We start from the raw sequence: 14,361 nt of genomic DNA on the forward strand, positions 1-14,361 counted from the left end.
TATAACTAAATAGTTCTATTTAATCTTAAAGCTGGTTAGATTTAGTAAATTAAATTAATTTTTGTATAGTCATCTTGGGATTCTGTACTTTCTGATTGGGCACTGTTGGGCAGGTGGCATTGACAAACTGAAAAAAGCAGAATTTTTCATACTGTAATAAAAATTTAACCTATTGCTTGTATACAGTTAATTCCAAGAGGAAAGTGGATGAGAAATCATTGTCACTGTGGTTAAATACTCCTAAAAAAATAAGCTTCTTTTAAGATTGGGTTAATGAGTTTGCTTTTTGCAATGTACAGTTAGTGTCTGACTGCCAGCTCTGAGAATAAAATGGGCTTCTGCTTACAGGTTTGGACCAAAAAAGGATCAAGCGAAAAAGGCCGAGGTCAGAATTCCAAGCTGCCCCCCAGATTTGCCAAAAAGCAGCAGCAACAGGCAGCAGCTGCAGCTGCCCAGCAGGCCCAGGCCCAGGCCCAGCCCCCGTGCCCAGCACAGTCTCCAGCTCAGGCACAGGCTCCTGTTCCAGCACAAACCCAGCCTGCAGGAGGGACAGCCAGCACGGAATACACAGTGTCAGGCAAAGTCCTGCAGAACACTCAGGCTCACAATGGTCTGGGAGCTGAGCTGTGGGACAACAAGGTGCCTTCTACAGCAGTTCTGAATGACATCTCCAAAAAATGTAAGTGCTGTCTGCTGGATTTGGGGTGGAGGGCAAGCACTGCAGGTAGAGAAAGCCGATCGCCAGCTGTCCCTCTGGATGTCTTTACCTGCAGATGTATTTTGTGCAGGGAATACAGGGCAGCATTCCCAACAGCAGCATAGTACCTGCTGAAAAGAGGGTTTTGCAATATAGTATTACTCAGTATTTTATGTTACCATGTTTTTCACTCACACACAATGAGCAATTGTCACTCCCTTCAGGAGTCTCTGTCAGGCTTGGTCGTGCTTCCAGACATCATGATTGCCCCACTTGAAGGCAGCTTAGTTGGTAGCATAGCATATAGTTAACTGCTGAATAGGTTAATTAAAGCTTATTTAATCAAGACATCTGTAATTTAATTCTCAGTCAATTGATACCTTTATTTGAACACACCTAAGAAACAGTGAGAGGTTTTTTTAACACTCTTTCCTTAATTGTCAGTGGGACCCATTAGCCCACCTCAGCCACCTTCAGTCAGTGCCTGGAACAAGCCTCTGACATCTTTTGGTTCAGCTACATCACCAGAGGTAAGAATGAAAAGAAGAAGCTGTGTGTGAATCTCACCAAACTGTATCTCGTTGGGATTGGGTACAAGTTATCCATGTATCCAGGCGTGCCTAGTGTGTGTCAAACTCCATGAAGCCAAGGGATGGTACAGAAACACGGGATACAGGCTGGAGCATGGAAAAAGTGTTCTGTTGATAAAAATACAGCATTTCTCAGGTTTTATTGACAACTGTAGTTCAGTCCATTTTTAAGGGAAAAGTATTGTGTAGTTTGCATATGAACACTTGTGTGGAGTTCATTAATGTGGATAGAAACAGGATGTCTCCAAGGAACTGAAGGGGTTTTGTGTTCCTTAAATCAGATACAAAAAGTCAATAGATGCTTTATAACTGTACAATCTCTGCTTATCCGTGGAATTTGCGTAGTCCTAAATTGTGCATTTAAAGTGCTGTTGTTTTACTTTGTTGGTCTTAATTGTTTGAAACTGCAGAAATGTGAGGCAGCTGCTTTGGAGACCATTTTAACTGCTAACAGATCTGGAAATATTTTAAAATCTATTAGTGTTCCTCTGGAACTGAACATTGTTTTGAACTCTCAGGAGAATGTTGTGAACCCGAGTCTGGACATTTTGGTACTGACCTTGTCCCTCTTGATGGTGTTTACCTATTTCTTCACTGCTTTTTTCTTGAGCTTGTATAAACAATAGAAAGTTGAGGAGGAAGTGTACATTCAGATAGTGTTTATTCTTGCAGGTCTGTTACAGTCACAAATAGTACTTTTGCAGGCAGAAAATAAAAGTACCCTTTTAGTGGTTTTCACCTGAGTATTCTTTGTGCTCTTTTATGAACTGTAGTCATTGTATTGATACAGGAATTTTTCATAATGGATTAAATGTTTGCCTTTTAACTAGGGAACAAAGCCTGGACAAGAAGGTGGAGTCGATCTTGGTATAGAAACCATTCAGTTTGGAGCCCCAGCCTCCAGTGGCAGTGACAATGAAGTTGGCCCTGTCCTTTCTGAGAAGGCCACAGACAAGTTACCAGAGCCGAAGGAGCAAAGGCAGAAACAGCCTCGGGCTGGACCCATCAAAGCACAAAAGGTAAAAGGTCATGATTTCAGTACAAACTTGTAGAATTTAGAGAATTTCGGCCAAAAAGAGGTTACAAGTAATGGAATAGAACACTCATTCAAATACGACTAGACCCATAAAAACTGCATTTCCTTTTTTATATTTTCTAAAACTGAGTAATACTAGTTAGGTAAAGAAACTTATCTCTGTTTAAAAAAGTAATAGTTGCTTGCCTTCCAGAGGTTTAGGGTCTCCATTTGATCATCACCATCTTGTATTTCCATTGTTAACACTCCTAAGGAGGAATACTTTCTGTCATTTAGATTACACTTGGGAATCTTTCATGTTCACAAAACTTACATTTCTGTTCCAGCACACACTGATCTGTGCATCACTAGCACTCAGCAGCAGCTTCTGACCCCCAGAAAGAGATAGTTACAGCAGATAAACTTGGCTGCTGACTTTCAGAATCAGCTATTTCAGTCCCTCTTGATGTCTGAGAGTTGGCAGCAGTCCTGATGTAATTATAGCCCTTTTGTCTTTCTAAAAGATTGAGTGGTTTTTTGTGTTGGTTGGTTGGTTTTTGGTGGTTTGTTGGTTCCCTCCACCCCCTGGCCCCCAGAAAAGGAGCTGAAATCTGAAATTGTGGTCACACACAGAATGAATTTAATTTCTGCATTTTGAGACAGTGAGTGGGTATGTTGCAGTTCATGGCTTTTACTGCAAACTATAAAACCCATGCAGTAGTTAAAAGTGCTGGTGAATTGCAGTAATGCCCATCTCAGATATACTGCAGCGTGCCTAAAACTGCCCATATAGAATCACTTACAGGTGCAGAACTCCAAAGCTAAATAAGCAGTCTGCACTGTGCAGAAAGTTCCTTTTTTCTGCTTGGTTATGGCCACCAAAACTCCTGCAGGTTTTGTTGAAAGACACACATGTCAATTAATTTAATGGTAAATTAATTGGAGGTTAACATTTTTTTGCACTCTTTTGAATGAGAGGGCTGTAATCCTTTTTTGTCGTGATGACAAAAAAAAATCCCAACAAGCAAACATTTCCTACACACCCACCCCCCCATGGTGACATTGTTTGCTATGAGGCCTGAATACAATCTTATGTTTGGGATTGGAGGTTGGTATTGAATTAATATGGGCAATGTAAGAGGATCATACTTGAAACAAAACAATTCACCTTTCCAAGTGTGACCCTAAAGTGCCTGGAAGAATTTCAGCCTCTGTAAACTATTAGGGCAAAAATTACTTGGTTGAAGTGGGCCTGATGTTCTTGATTGCAGCATTCCAGAGCTCAGGCATTTGCTTCTGCTGTTGTTCCTTTGCTCCCCTCCAAAAGCCAGTCCCTGCTGGCCTCCTGAGGGTACCAAATGCCTTTGGGAAACTCCACCCTGCCCAAAGCCATCGTATTGTGCAGGGTCTTCATCTGCTCTGAGACAGCTGGTTTGTATTTATAGAGACAATACCAACAGCTTCTGTCTTTCCACTATCAAAGCTTAAGGAACAGGATTTTAAGGACTGCCTTCAAGGCATTTTTGTGCTGTTCAATAGTGAAGTGAAGTGAAGCCAGAAAGGACATGGCTGTTGAAACAGCAGAGCATTCAGGCTCCTTAAGGCCCTCCATCCTGCTTTGGTTCAGCTGCACATAAAGGCACTGCTGAATTGCAGCAGTTACTCTGGCCCTGGTGCCTGCAATAAAAGGCAACACTTGTGTGTAGGTGTTTTATTTTTTCTGGATATCCCCATAGTGATCAGTTCCCAGGGAAAAATGCTGCCAACATCCATACATCAAGATAACTTGAAGTGAAGGCAGAGTCTTCCCTTCTGGTTTCCTGGGGCCCTGTAAAATCCTGATTCTCTAAAATGCAAATAACCTGTGTGTATACACAGTCATGTGACTTCTGTATTTTTTGTGCTTTTCTGGGGTTTTTTGTGCTTTTCTTGTAAGGCCAGTCAGGCCAACTCTCTTGTGTAGATTTTAACTAGATCTTATTTTAGTTGAACTCAGCCACTTCACATTAAAAATATATTGCTTGAAACCAATGGTTTAGATTCCTAATATTCAAAATTAATGCATTTCATGTACGTATTGCGAACTTAGTGTAAAATGGTTTTTCTATTAGAAAATGCTTCCCCTTCAGGAAAGTTTGTTATATTTAAACAATTATTCTAAGCATGTTAAGAGTATTCCTGTTGGATGGGACATAGCTGGGAAGGCATCACTGACGAGTTCACACTAACTTAGCTTCCAGACTTGAGTCCGGTAGAAAACAAAGAGTATAAACCTGGTCCTATTGGGAAAGAGCGTTCTCTAAAGAACAGGAAGGTGAAGGACGCCCAACAGGGAGAGCCTGAAGGACAGGAGAAGCCGTCTCCCACCTCTGTCAGGAGTCCAGAGCCTGTCACTACAAAGGAAACCAAAGCAGCAACTGAACTGAGCACGGAGATAGGAACGATGATCTCTGTATCTGCTCCGGAGTTTGGAACAAATACAAAGGTAAGAAAGCTGTTGACAAATTACTGAGCACTGTATGTAAAATCTGGTTACAGTGAGGTGGCTGACACTTTGATTGCTTGCTGGTGGTGGCTGCCTGGACAGCAGGGCCCCCCCTGGACAGCAGATACAAAACAGGGGTACTGCTCCAATAACAGCTCTGCAGGAGTGGGAGGAGGTGTGCTGTTTGCCACACCCTGTGCAGAGATCAGCTGGGAGGCTTTAAGCTGCCCTGCTGCCGTGTGGGTGTAAGCACTCAGTCCTGAGTGCTGCTGTGGAGAGTGGCTCTGCAGCCTGGGGTGGGCAGAGCCTGTATGTATGTGTGGCCAGGCTTCACAAACGAAGCTTTGGGCAGGGCTCTCCCCACACGGGTGTGCCCTTCCAGCCTGCACAGTGGATATTTTAGGTGAGGCACAGCATGCACAGAATTGGCCCCACCGTTTAAGTCCTGAGGCTCATCTGCCATGGCCAAGTGAGCCTGGACAGTGACAGTGAAGTCCTCAGGACTAGAACCTACAGCCCCCAGTATTCCCAGGAGGGTCTCCCATCCAAGTACTAACCAGGCCTGACCCTGCCGAGCTTCCAAGATCGGATTGGATTGGGTGTCAGGGAGGCATTTAACTGCCTAGGCAGAGCCTGTACACTCAGGTGAATGGGATGGCTGCAGGATGACTCGCGCAGAGAGCTGGTGTGCAGGAGTGTCCATCATTGCTGGCTCAGTGCACGGGTGACCTGAAGGTGGGAACTAAGTGCTGGTCTGAAAAAAAGAAACCTCTAAACTAGGAATGTCCTAAGGCATTGGATAAGGCTTGTTCAGTTTACCTAAAGGATCTATGTGTCAGCTCCTCTTGACTTGGATCCTGTCAAGATATCCCTTGCAGAGCTCCTTCAGGGTATTGAGGACTCACAGTTGTCTCCAGGGAACTACCTCAGTTTCTTTATATTCAACAATGAGATGAAGACTTGGCCTTGGATTCATTGTTTACAGCTTGTTTCTGAGCTGTGGTGTACTGATAGCACTGGCTGGAAACCATCCCAGTGGTGCTCTCCTTTTTGCCCAAGGGCCTGTGTGGTGACTGCAGGACTGTGTCCTGAGTAGGATCTGTGGTTGTCATCTCTGAGTGTAAAGAAGCCTTACAGTTTGAGGAGCTATTAGTTTGTAGTTTACACCTTCTGTGGTAAAGGAAAAATACTTCTTGCATGTTTGAGAAGCAGTTCTGTAAGTGTTTGTTTCATACTGTCTCAATCATCTTGGTCTTAAGCAGAAATTTTTCCATTAAGGAAAACTGATCCTCTGCAAAAGTTCCATTAAGAGTTGAAGCATCTGAAATGTGGACCACTCAAACTTGATCTTTGTTGGAAAAAAACAGAACACAGGACAACTTGGCAGCTTTTTGCCAAGGTGCCATACAAGCAGAAGGTGCTGTGTTCTCCCTGTGAGGTGGTGTTACAGAACAACTGTTTGTGTCCAACTTGGTAGCTCTAAACTTAGTTTTTGAGTGGAATGGCAAATACTTGAGAAAATTCAGTGCTGGGATTTCTCATCCTTCCTGGCAGTTGCCATCATGTAAGTAGATGTGAGTGGTTTATGTTCATACCAGAAATGGATGAAGTGCCCTTGTTGTGTGAGAATCAGAGGTGTAAAGCAGTGAACACCAGCTTGCTCAAGTTTTGGTAAGAAGTCTGTTTCTCTTGTTTCTCACTGCCTTACCAGCTCCCGTCACCAGAGCCCAGCATGGCAGGAGATGCTTTTTCTAAAGCCACACACAGAATAGGAAACACATCTTTTGACTACTGCAGATTAACTCAATACAATTCAGTAGCTCTGCTAAAATCAGCAGAATTTCCTTTCTGCAACTGTATTTTTAATGTATGAGTTCTTCAGAAGGAAAGTCAGGATTTTGTGCCTATATAGCCTTAGTTAAACGTGGATTGCCAAGGCTCTTTGAACACCACAGTACTAAAGCACCAAGATTCTGTCGTATGGAGGGAAGACCAGAGTGAAAGGAAACTTTCCAGTTTGTGCTGCATATGAAAATTCCCAATAATTGCCTCGTTAAGGGATTGGTGAAAGAAGCCTTTTAATAATAGACCCAAATACTTCAGTCTTAACAGCACCAGGTTTGTTTGCTTTTGAGTTTCTCTGTCTTGAGTAGTTCCTGGAGCATCAGTAAGTTGTTTTTTTTCTTGGAAAGAAGTGATAATATTTTATATTTAATTCTCTGAAGGTTGATCGACAACCTGCAAATTTATTGAATAAGGTAACCTTCATCTTGATTTTTCAGAAATAAACCTACAATAAACCTTACTACTCTTTCAAGTGGCTTTTAAAAGGAGTTCAGATAGTGCTCTGGCCTTGGAGTTCTTGTGTATTGGAACTGCTTTTTCTTGTCTTTGTACTCTTTCCATTGCTCATTATGAGGGAAGAAGTGTTGCCATCTTTAACTTGTTGTTTCAGTGTCAAGTGTGGAAGTTTCAGCAAGCCTAAATGACTTCTTTTTTGATGCTCTTTAACATCCTTCTCAGAGGTAACTTCTCAGCTTCCAAGCTTGTTGTATTTGATGTCTGTAAAAGCCAGCTGTCCTTCAGAAGCTTTGTAAGAGTAGCCCATCCATTCCAAAGCAAACATCTTGATGAGAGCGTGTGCATTTTATCATGCAAGACTGTTCTACCATAGAAACTGTATAAATATAAATCAACTCCTCCTGGTGGGATGTTTGTTTAGGACATAAGCATGATGCTCAGGAGCAACTGCAGCTCTTTCTCTTGGATTTTGCAGTATTTCTATAGTAGAGGCAACCTGATGTATGCATTTCTGAATGGGTAAAACCCCCCTTGCCTTTGCCCACCCATCCATGTCCAAAGTTCTGTAGCTCACAGGTCATAGGAACGATCAATACTGGCTTGTGGGAACCAAGGAACACAGGTAGTTAAGAGCTGTGTCTTACAGAGATCATGTCCAAAAGGACACAGCATGTTTTTCAGATAATCTTGAGTATCTTTTATGCTCTAGTTTGGGTGATTTATGGATCAAATAGCTAATTAATCCTGTGGAATACCCTGATCCTTTACGGCAAGGTCAGCTCTGAGGTCTGCCCTGTCCTTTGTTCATTAAGTCACTTGAGATTTTGTGGTCTTTTTAAGAGAGAAGTAGGTAGTTGTAAAAAGTTTACTTGTTCTTTTTCTTCAGATATAAATAACTTCAAAAAAAAAGCATGAGCAGCTTTTTGCTCTGGCTGTGACTAGTTTGTAATGAAGTAATCAGTTGGTTTCTTCAGTCAAACAGTTGTGCAGGAGAATCACTTTGATTGAATTACAAAAGCTTATAGTGTTAAGCCATATCCAACAGATTCCTGGACTTAATGTACCAGGAAATGAAGGATGGTGATGATGGTACAGGTTATGGAGTGGTGTCCTTACAGCTGCAGCATTGTCCTGTCTGCATGTTCAGCGTGTCACCCACCCTTGTTGGATGCTTCAGCACTGTGCATGCACTTCTGAGGGCACCAGGGCTGGGAGAGTGGCCTGGTTTTAATTCTAGTGAAAAGGAGGATTTTGTGCTGTGAGTGCAAAGTGAGAAAGCTGCCATTAGTCTTGATCTAATTTCTTTTGTAAGGAACTTTAGTGCTGAGACGCTGTAAAACTGTATCCAAACCTTGAAGGAATTTTAATAATGTTACAGTAAAAACTTCTTCTTTCTTATGCATCCTAAAAATCCCAGGATGGCAGTTAATCACTTCATTAGAAGGCCCTTGTGATCAAAGTAGCCTTGTGTGCTTATGTTGTTTATCCCATCTGAGGCTGCCTGTTGGAATCCCACACAAATGTGCAGCTTGCAGTTTGGTGGTTGGAATTTTGGGAACCATCATGTGTCTTGTATTTCACCAGTTTGACAAGTAAAGAAAGTAACTAAATGGAGGAAATAGTTTTCTGTTGTCTTCAGAAACACAAAAATAAGTTGATATGCATCTTGTGTTCTCTCTCACCCCATTGTGGTTTAGCTTGTCATAGTCATTTACCAAAACTAGCTCCTCCTTTTAAGGAAGATTCATTGTTGTTTGTCAGTATCTCAGTGCTTCAGTTATATTTCAGGAGACATTGCCATAGGCTTGAGGAGTAAATTAAGTGCACTTTTTAATATTGCCATACTGGTTGGATGCAGTTAACCAAGCATTATATGGTTTGTGCCTTCAGAATCATTATGTGTTGCCAAGTCCAGGCACTCGGGAGTAGTTCTGCTAATTTGTTCTTTGGTTCCTTCGTGGTGTTTGGTTCTCTGTAGGTGACAGAGCCTTTCCTGTGCTTCAGACCAGTGAAAGTGGAGAGTGGCTCTTGGGTGGCTCAGGGTCACTGGGGCGGTTCTGCTGACACTGTTTGCCTGCCCAGAACACACTCAGTGGGTGACAGTGGTTAGGGCTGCAAAGCAGCACTGAGCAGGGTCACATGAGTGCCAGGGCCCTCTTGGGTCACTGTGGGTCGTTCTCTCAGTATCCAAGGACGCACTTTCCTCAGGCCCTTCGTACCTTCAACTGGTCACTGCCTACAGCAAGGGCCAGGAAAGTGGACCTTGCTTTTTGAGCAGAGTAAGGTCCATTTAACTGTGACAAATAAGCTTCAAGGAAAGCCTCTGGGTAGACTGGACACCTCAGTGCTATTCTTTGAAGGCACTACCCAGAGTAGAAATCAGGAGGCAGCCTGCACCATCCAGAGAATCTTGAGTCTTGTGGCTTTCTGAGGCAAGACTTAGAGCAAAGAAAATTGTTTTGCAAATTGCAACCATCCCTCTGTATTCTTTTTAACATGGAGGGCCTTACTTGTCACAGCAGGAAATTTCTGTATTTATTTAAAACTACAGAAAGCTTTTGGGCAATATATTTTACTTTTAAAGTAAGCTAAAAGTGCTAAAAGCATTTTGGGTGATCATTGGTTGCTCCAGCACAGCTCTGTATTAGAGTGCCCAGGCAGTACATTGCTCTCAATGTCCTTGCTTTACAGACTGTATTTTGACTTGTCTCCAGATGTACATTGTGAGGTCATGAGGCAAACTGAACTCCCGAAAACTCTTTGACCTCAGTAGCAAGTCAGCAATAAGGATTGCTTGACTTTCCTTCTAAGGGAAGGAAAAATGGTGTGAAATTCTAATCTTCTATTGCTTGGTGAACTCCTCCTGGAGTAGGAAGGCTGACACCTGCCCAAGAAATCTGAGCCTTAATTTAGGTAAGGGAGATATTTTAATGGAATTGTTTTTCTTCACAGGAGTCTGTAACAGACTACACTACACCCTCTTCTCATCCTAACACAGTGGCTACTAGCAGTACAAAAATGGAGGAGACTTTGGTGACGAACGTAAGTCCATTGCAGTGATCGCCTTGACTTTGAAGACAAGAAAATATTTTCACACTTCTGTCAAGCACCAAATAGTGCCTTCAGTAAACAAGTCAGCAGGGTTCCTTTCATGTGAACTAGCTGTGTTACCCAGTAATCTTACTCTGAAGGACATTTGGTTTGCTTAGTACCTGTTCATGAATTCTTCAGGTATTCTCATGTCTTTCGAACAATCACAGTGAGCTAAAGAGCACAGAAGGTGGAGATGTTTATAGGGATGATTCTAAAAAAGCAAAGATAGGTGTAATAAGGGAGTGTGTTCTTGGCAGCAGTTGGGCCTTGACCCTGGTACCAGTAGCTGAGCTTGGAGAAAGGCTTTTAACAAGCAAAGCAGTTTTGAACTGCAGCCTGAAATCACAGCAACTGAATGGCTTGTGAAAGCAGGCAGGAGGCTTTCATGTGTTCAGTTGCTGTGGAGGTGAGATGTTTGCAGTCCTCAGAGCCAGTGATCCTGACTGTGTGAGTGTGGCATAGTGGCTGAGAGAACCAGCTGGGTTGTGACTTGTAGCAAAACAAGTTTGTCTGGAGTGTGGAGGGACATCAGGGAGCTTGGATCTTGTGATTTTTGTTGTTTGAGTAGAAGAAAAAGAATCAGCTCAGATGAGTCACATGTTGATTGGGGAAGGAGGAATCATACAGTAGGATCTGTTTTTTATGAGAATGTCTCGTGAATTCCATCTAAAAATGCTTTTTCAGCTTTACTGCAGCATCATTTTAAAGCATTGCTGGTTGAGCTTCTTGTTCTTCTGCTGGCTTTTCTGGTAGAGTTGTGGTTTGTGGCTTTGGTGGTTAGTGTGGAAGACTGAATTCTTTTTGTGTTAATGACATCCTATCCTTGTGGATGTTGGAGCTGAATTTCTAACACAGGAATTAGGGATTCCTGGTCACAAAGGATCTGAGCCATCCCCTGCTTCAAAGCTTCAGTATCTGTCTTTTGGATTAGCATTATCCCATCCAGTGAAAGTCCATTAGCTGTGCTATGAATGGAGACAGGAAAGGCTCTAGTAAGAGTGTCCACTGCAGTATTTTTGATTCATTTCCTTTGAAACTTCTGGGCAATCCACTGGTGTTCTCATAGGCAAAGACAGCAATACTGTTATGTCAAGTTTATTTCCCCAAGTATCACATCTTTCATCTTTTGAAAGAGAAAATAACTGAATTCAGTTACTGAATGGCAAATCTGGTTTAGTTTGTTTCATGGTCCTGTGACATTGCAGGTCTATAAAAGCTTCCTCTTTTCAGAAACTACATTTCAGGACTCAAGGTCATGAAGCCCCCACGTACTGTTTTGGTACAAAAAAGGACAGACTTGGCTCAGGAAGAATTTCTGCATATCAGGAAACTGAAATGGCACTGGAGATTAAATCCCAAAACAGGCAGTTGGTGTTTGTTTATGCAGAGGATGTGGATACCTTAGAACCTTAGTCTTCAGCCTCTTAAAGAAATGAGAAACATCTTCACACCTGCTGAATGGCCTTTCCCTGCCTACCAAAATTTCACTTTTTTTATCAGAATCTCCCTGCCAAATGCTCAAGCCTTGAAGAAATTGTAGCTCATTTGATAAAGCTTGAGCTTTGCTTTCTGGGGCTTTTCTAGTAGATATAGTTAGAATGTGATGTGTGTTGCCTGCCTTTCAGGTGCCCCTGCCCCACACCCTTCCCCTCCCTAGGAGGGAGACTTTACAGCAGAGCTCCAGCCTAACTCCAGTTTCTCCCGCTACCGTCGACCTCACCCTCAAGGTATGTACCACATCCCTCTAAGGTGTTTTCTTGCATGCAGGGGAAAAATTAATGGAGAACTTGCTGGTACCTTTTTTTAGAGCCTCCCTTTGTTTCCTCTGCTGAACTGCTTTTGCATATAAATGGATGGCTGAAACAAGACTCTGTCGAAGGATGCATTTAAATTATAAATCTCTAACCCCGTTTTGCATTAACACTTGGCATCTCAACCAATCTTGGCTCCCCCTGCCCTGAAAACCAAGATCCCAGTGTTTTAGTGTTTTGTCATGGTGCTCATGGCAAACCATCAGAACCTGACTGAGGGGTTTGAGAGTTTAGCTTTAAGATAAGTTGCCTGGTTTGGTATTAAGGGCTTTAAGGAGTTGCTTGGTAAGCTGAGGTTGATTTTCTTAGCTGTAAGTTTTTGGTGCAGTGATAACGTGGTTTGGAGTTGGATGGCTGAGGTTCCAAGTAGTGAAATGTAGATGGTGTGTTGGTGTCTCTGCAGGGCAGTTACGTTAGTGAGTCAGAGCATGTTTGGTTGTGTTATAAATGTTCTGTTGTTTCTGCGCTCCAGTGTAGAGTATTTTGAATGGTGTTTTCCTGTTTTGTTGGATTTTGGGCTGCATTGTATAACTCACTAACACAGAGTTGGGCTCTAGCTTTGCTACTGTATTTTTAGAAGTTGTTGGTGTTTCTCTTTTTTTGGTGTCCTAGATCTGCTTTGTGATTGTGACTGCAGGTGACTGAACCAGTAGAAGCATTGTTGCTGCTTCTAGTATTGAGGAGGAGTGGTGCTTGCACTTAGGTTCTCTAAACTTGTAGAAGAACTCAAGCTAGAGATTGGATGCAGAACTAACACTTTGGAGGAACTTGCCTGTCAATCCCAGTGAGACTTACCTCACTTGGCATCATTTTACAGCTGCTTGCTTGTGTTCCCTACAGATGATAGATATTAATGTTCTCTTGTTGAAACTTTGCTTTTCTTTTGTTAACACTTTTATTTCCTAAAATAATATAACATCTCTGAAGCAATAGACCAGCAGAAATGGGGAGAGGACTGGAGAGGGATTAACAAAAACCTGGTTTTCTGTTGCATTCTTGTGTAACAAGTTGGTATAATGTGACTTTCTGGCATCTGAAAGTATTGTCCCAGAACAGCAGGCTCTGTTTAGTACCTGGAGAGCCAAACCACATGTAATACAGGTGGGAATGTTACTGCAAGGAGTGTGACACTGTGCAACTGGGAAGTAAACTGTGGTGTTCGTGTCATTCATTCTGCAGTTTCTTTTCCTGCTCTCCTGGTGTCAGTGGTTTCTTAGTTGATGATGATTTTGGGGTGTGTGGTAACAAAATATGTCAAAGATTCGTGTTTTGAGGCTGTTTCGAAGAACCCTCTGACCAAAATCTGAACAGAAAGGCATTGGGAAGCACCTTCTCCCTGATTTTCTTGTTCCAGCCACTGGAGCTCTGCCCTTTGTTCACAAATGCTGAAGGCAACAAGCTTGTTTGGAAGCACATGCTGAGCCCGTCACCTTCACAGCAGGCCTTCTAGTCCAGACAGAGCAGAGCTGCTCCTTGTCATCCTCTTCAGTATAATCCTTGCTTCTTTTTAAAGATACTCTTGGAGCCGAAGAGAGTGAAGCATTTCCTTCCATCTCTTCAAAGAACAAACTCTCCAGGTTCTGCCTCCATAAAGAATTAATCCTTGCACCTCCCCTTTCCTTCATCCCCTGTCACAGAGAGCTGAAGAGACTCGGGGAATTCGGCCCCAATCACCCCCCCTATCTGGCATCATTCTCCCATGGTATAGGTAGAACGTGCTCAGGTGGGAAGGCTTGTTGAGCTCTCATTTCCTTGGAATAACTTGCTAAAGACACCTTTACTGAGATGGACATCCTCTTAAGGGCTTGGCTCACAGGGCAGTTGGTAGGTAAGGAACTGAACAAAAGAAAGTCCAAAGCCATCTTAAACTGGCCTGGCCTTCTTCCGTGTTCTGAGAGTTCATCTGAAGCTCCTGTGTAGGATCTGATCCAGAACCTGACATGTCTTGACTTTCTGGTCAGTTAGACTTTGGTGCACTTGAGGATGTGCATGCTGGGGTTTGTCTCCAGTGGGGATGTTGGACCATTATTGCAGTGGGTCGGCAGTGAAGAGCAGCCTCGAGCAACCACGATCTCCTCTCCCATAAGAAAGTGAGCAGTGGAATCACAGTGCTATCCCCAGCCTCACTAAGAGCCTCTTCCTCCTTCAGATCTGGTCTGTAGGTGGTGCTGCATAGACATTCCCAGTGTGCCAACCTCTCTCACATCCTCTTTCTGGCTCACAAAGTTGGAGGTTGTTAAGGACCTCTCTAATAGCAAAGCTGTTAGAAGACTCAGGACTCTGCTACATGCCCTATATATAACAAAATGCAGTGTGTAGCTTTAGCTGTAAATGGTTTCTGCAGGACATCATGAAACTCACTGAATGTT

General features: G+C 42.9%; 1 protein-coding gene across 12 annotated transcripts in view; it reads left to right on the plus strand.

Annotated features, from left to right (window-relative positions):
* PRRC2C (proline rich coiled-coil 2C) overlaps positions 1–14,361 on the plus strand; it is a 70,218-nt gene that overhangs the window by 37,669 nt on the left and 18,188 nt on the right. For 8 of the 12 annotated variants that reach the window (XM_071565423.1, XM_071565435.1, XM_071565427.1 and 5 more), the window contains exons 19-24: positions 349–679; positions 1,142–1,227; positions 2,118–2,306; positions 4,536–4,787; positions 10,041–10,130; positions 11,807–11,908. In XM_071565423.1, the coding sequence (XP_071421524.1) occupies positions 349–679; positions 1,142–1,227; positions 2,118–2,306; positions 4,536–4,787; positions 10,041–10,130; positions 11,807–11,908 (1,050 nt within the window). The remainder of the gene's footprint in view (positions 1–348; positions 680–1,141; positions 1,228–2,117; positions 2,307–4,535; positions 4,788–10,040; positions 10,131–11,806; positions 11,909–14,361) is intronic. The other 4 variants (XM_071565433.1, XM_071565434.1, XM_071565432.1 and 1 more) reach the window with 3 other exon arrangements.

Source organism: Pithys albifrons, chromosome 10 (assembly GCF_047495875.1).
Source record: "Pithys albifrons albifrons isolate INPA30051 chromosome 10, PitAlb_v1, whole genome shotgun sequence".
Taxonomy (NCBI): Eukaryota; Metazoa; Chordata; class Aves; order Passeriformes; family Thamnophilidae; genus Pithys; species Pithys albifrons.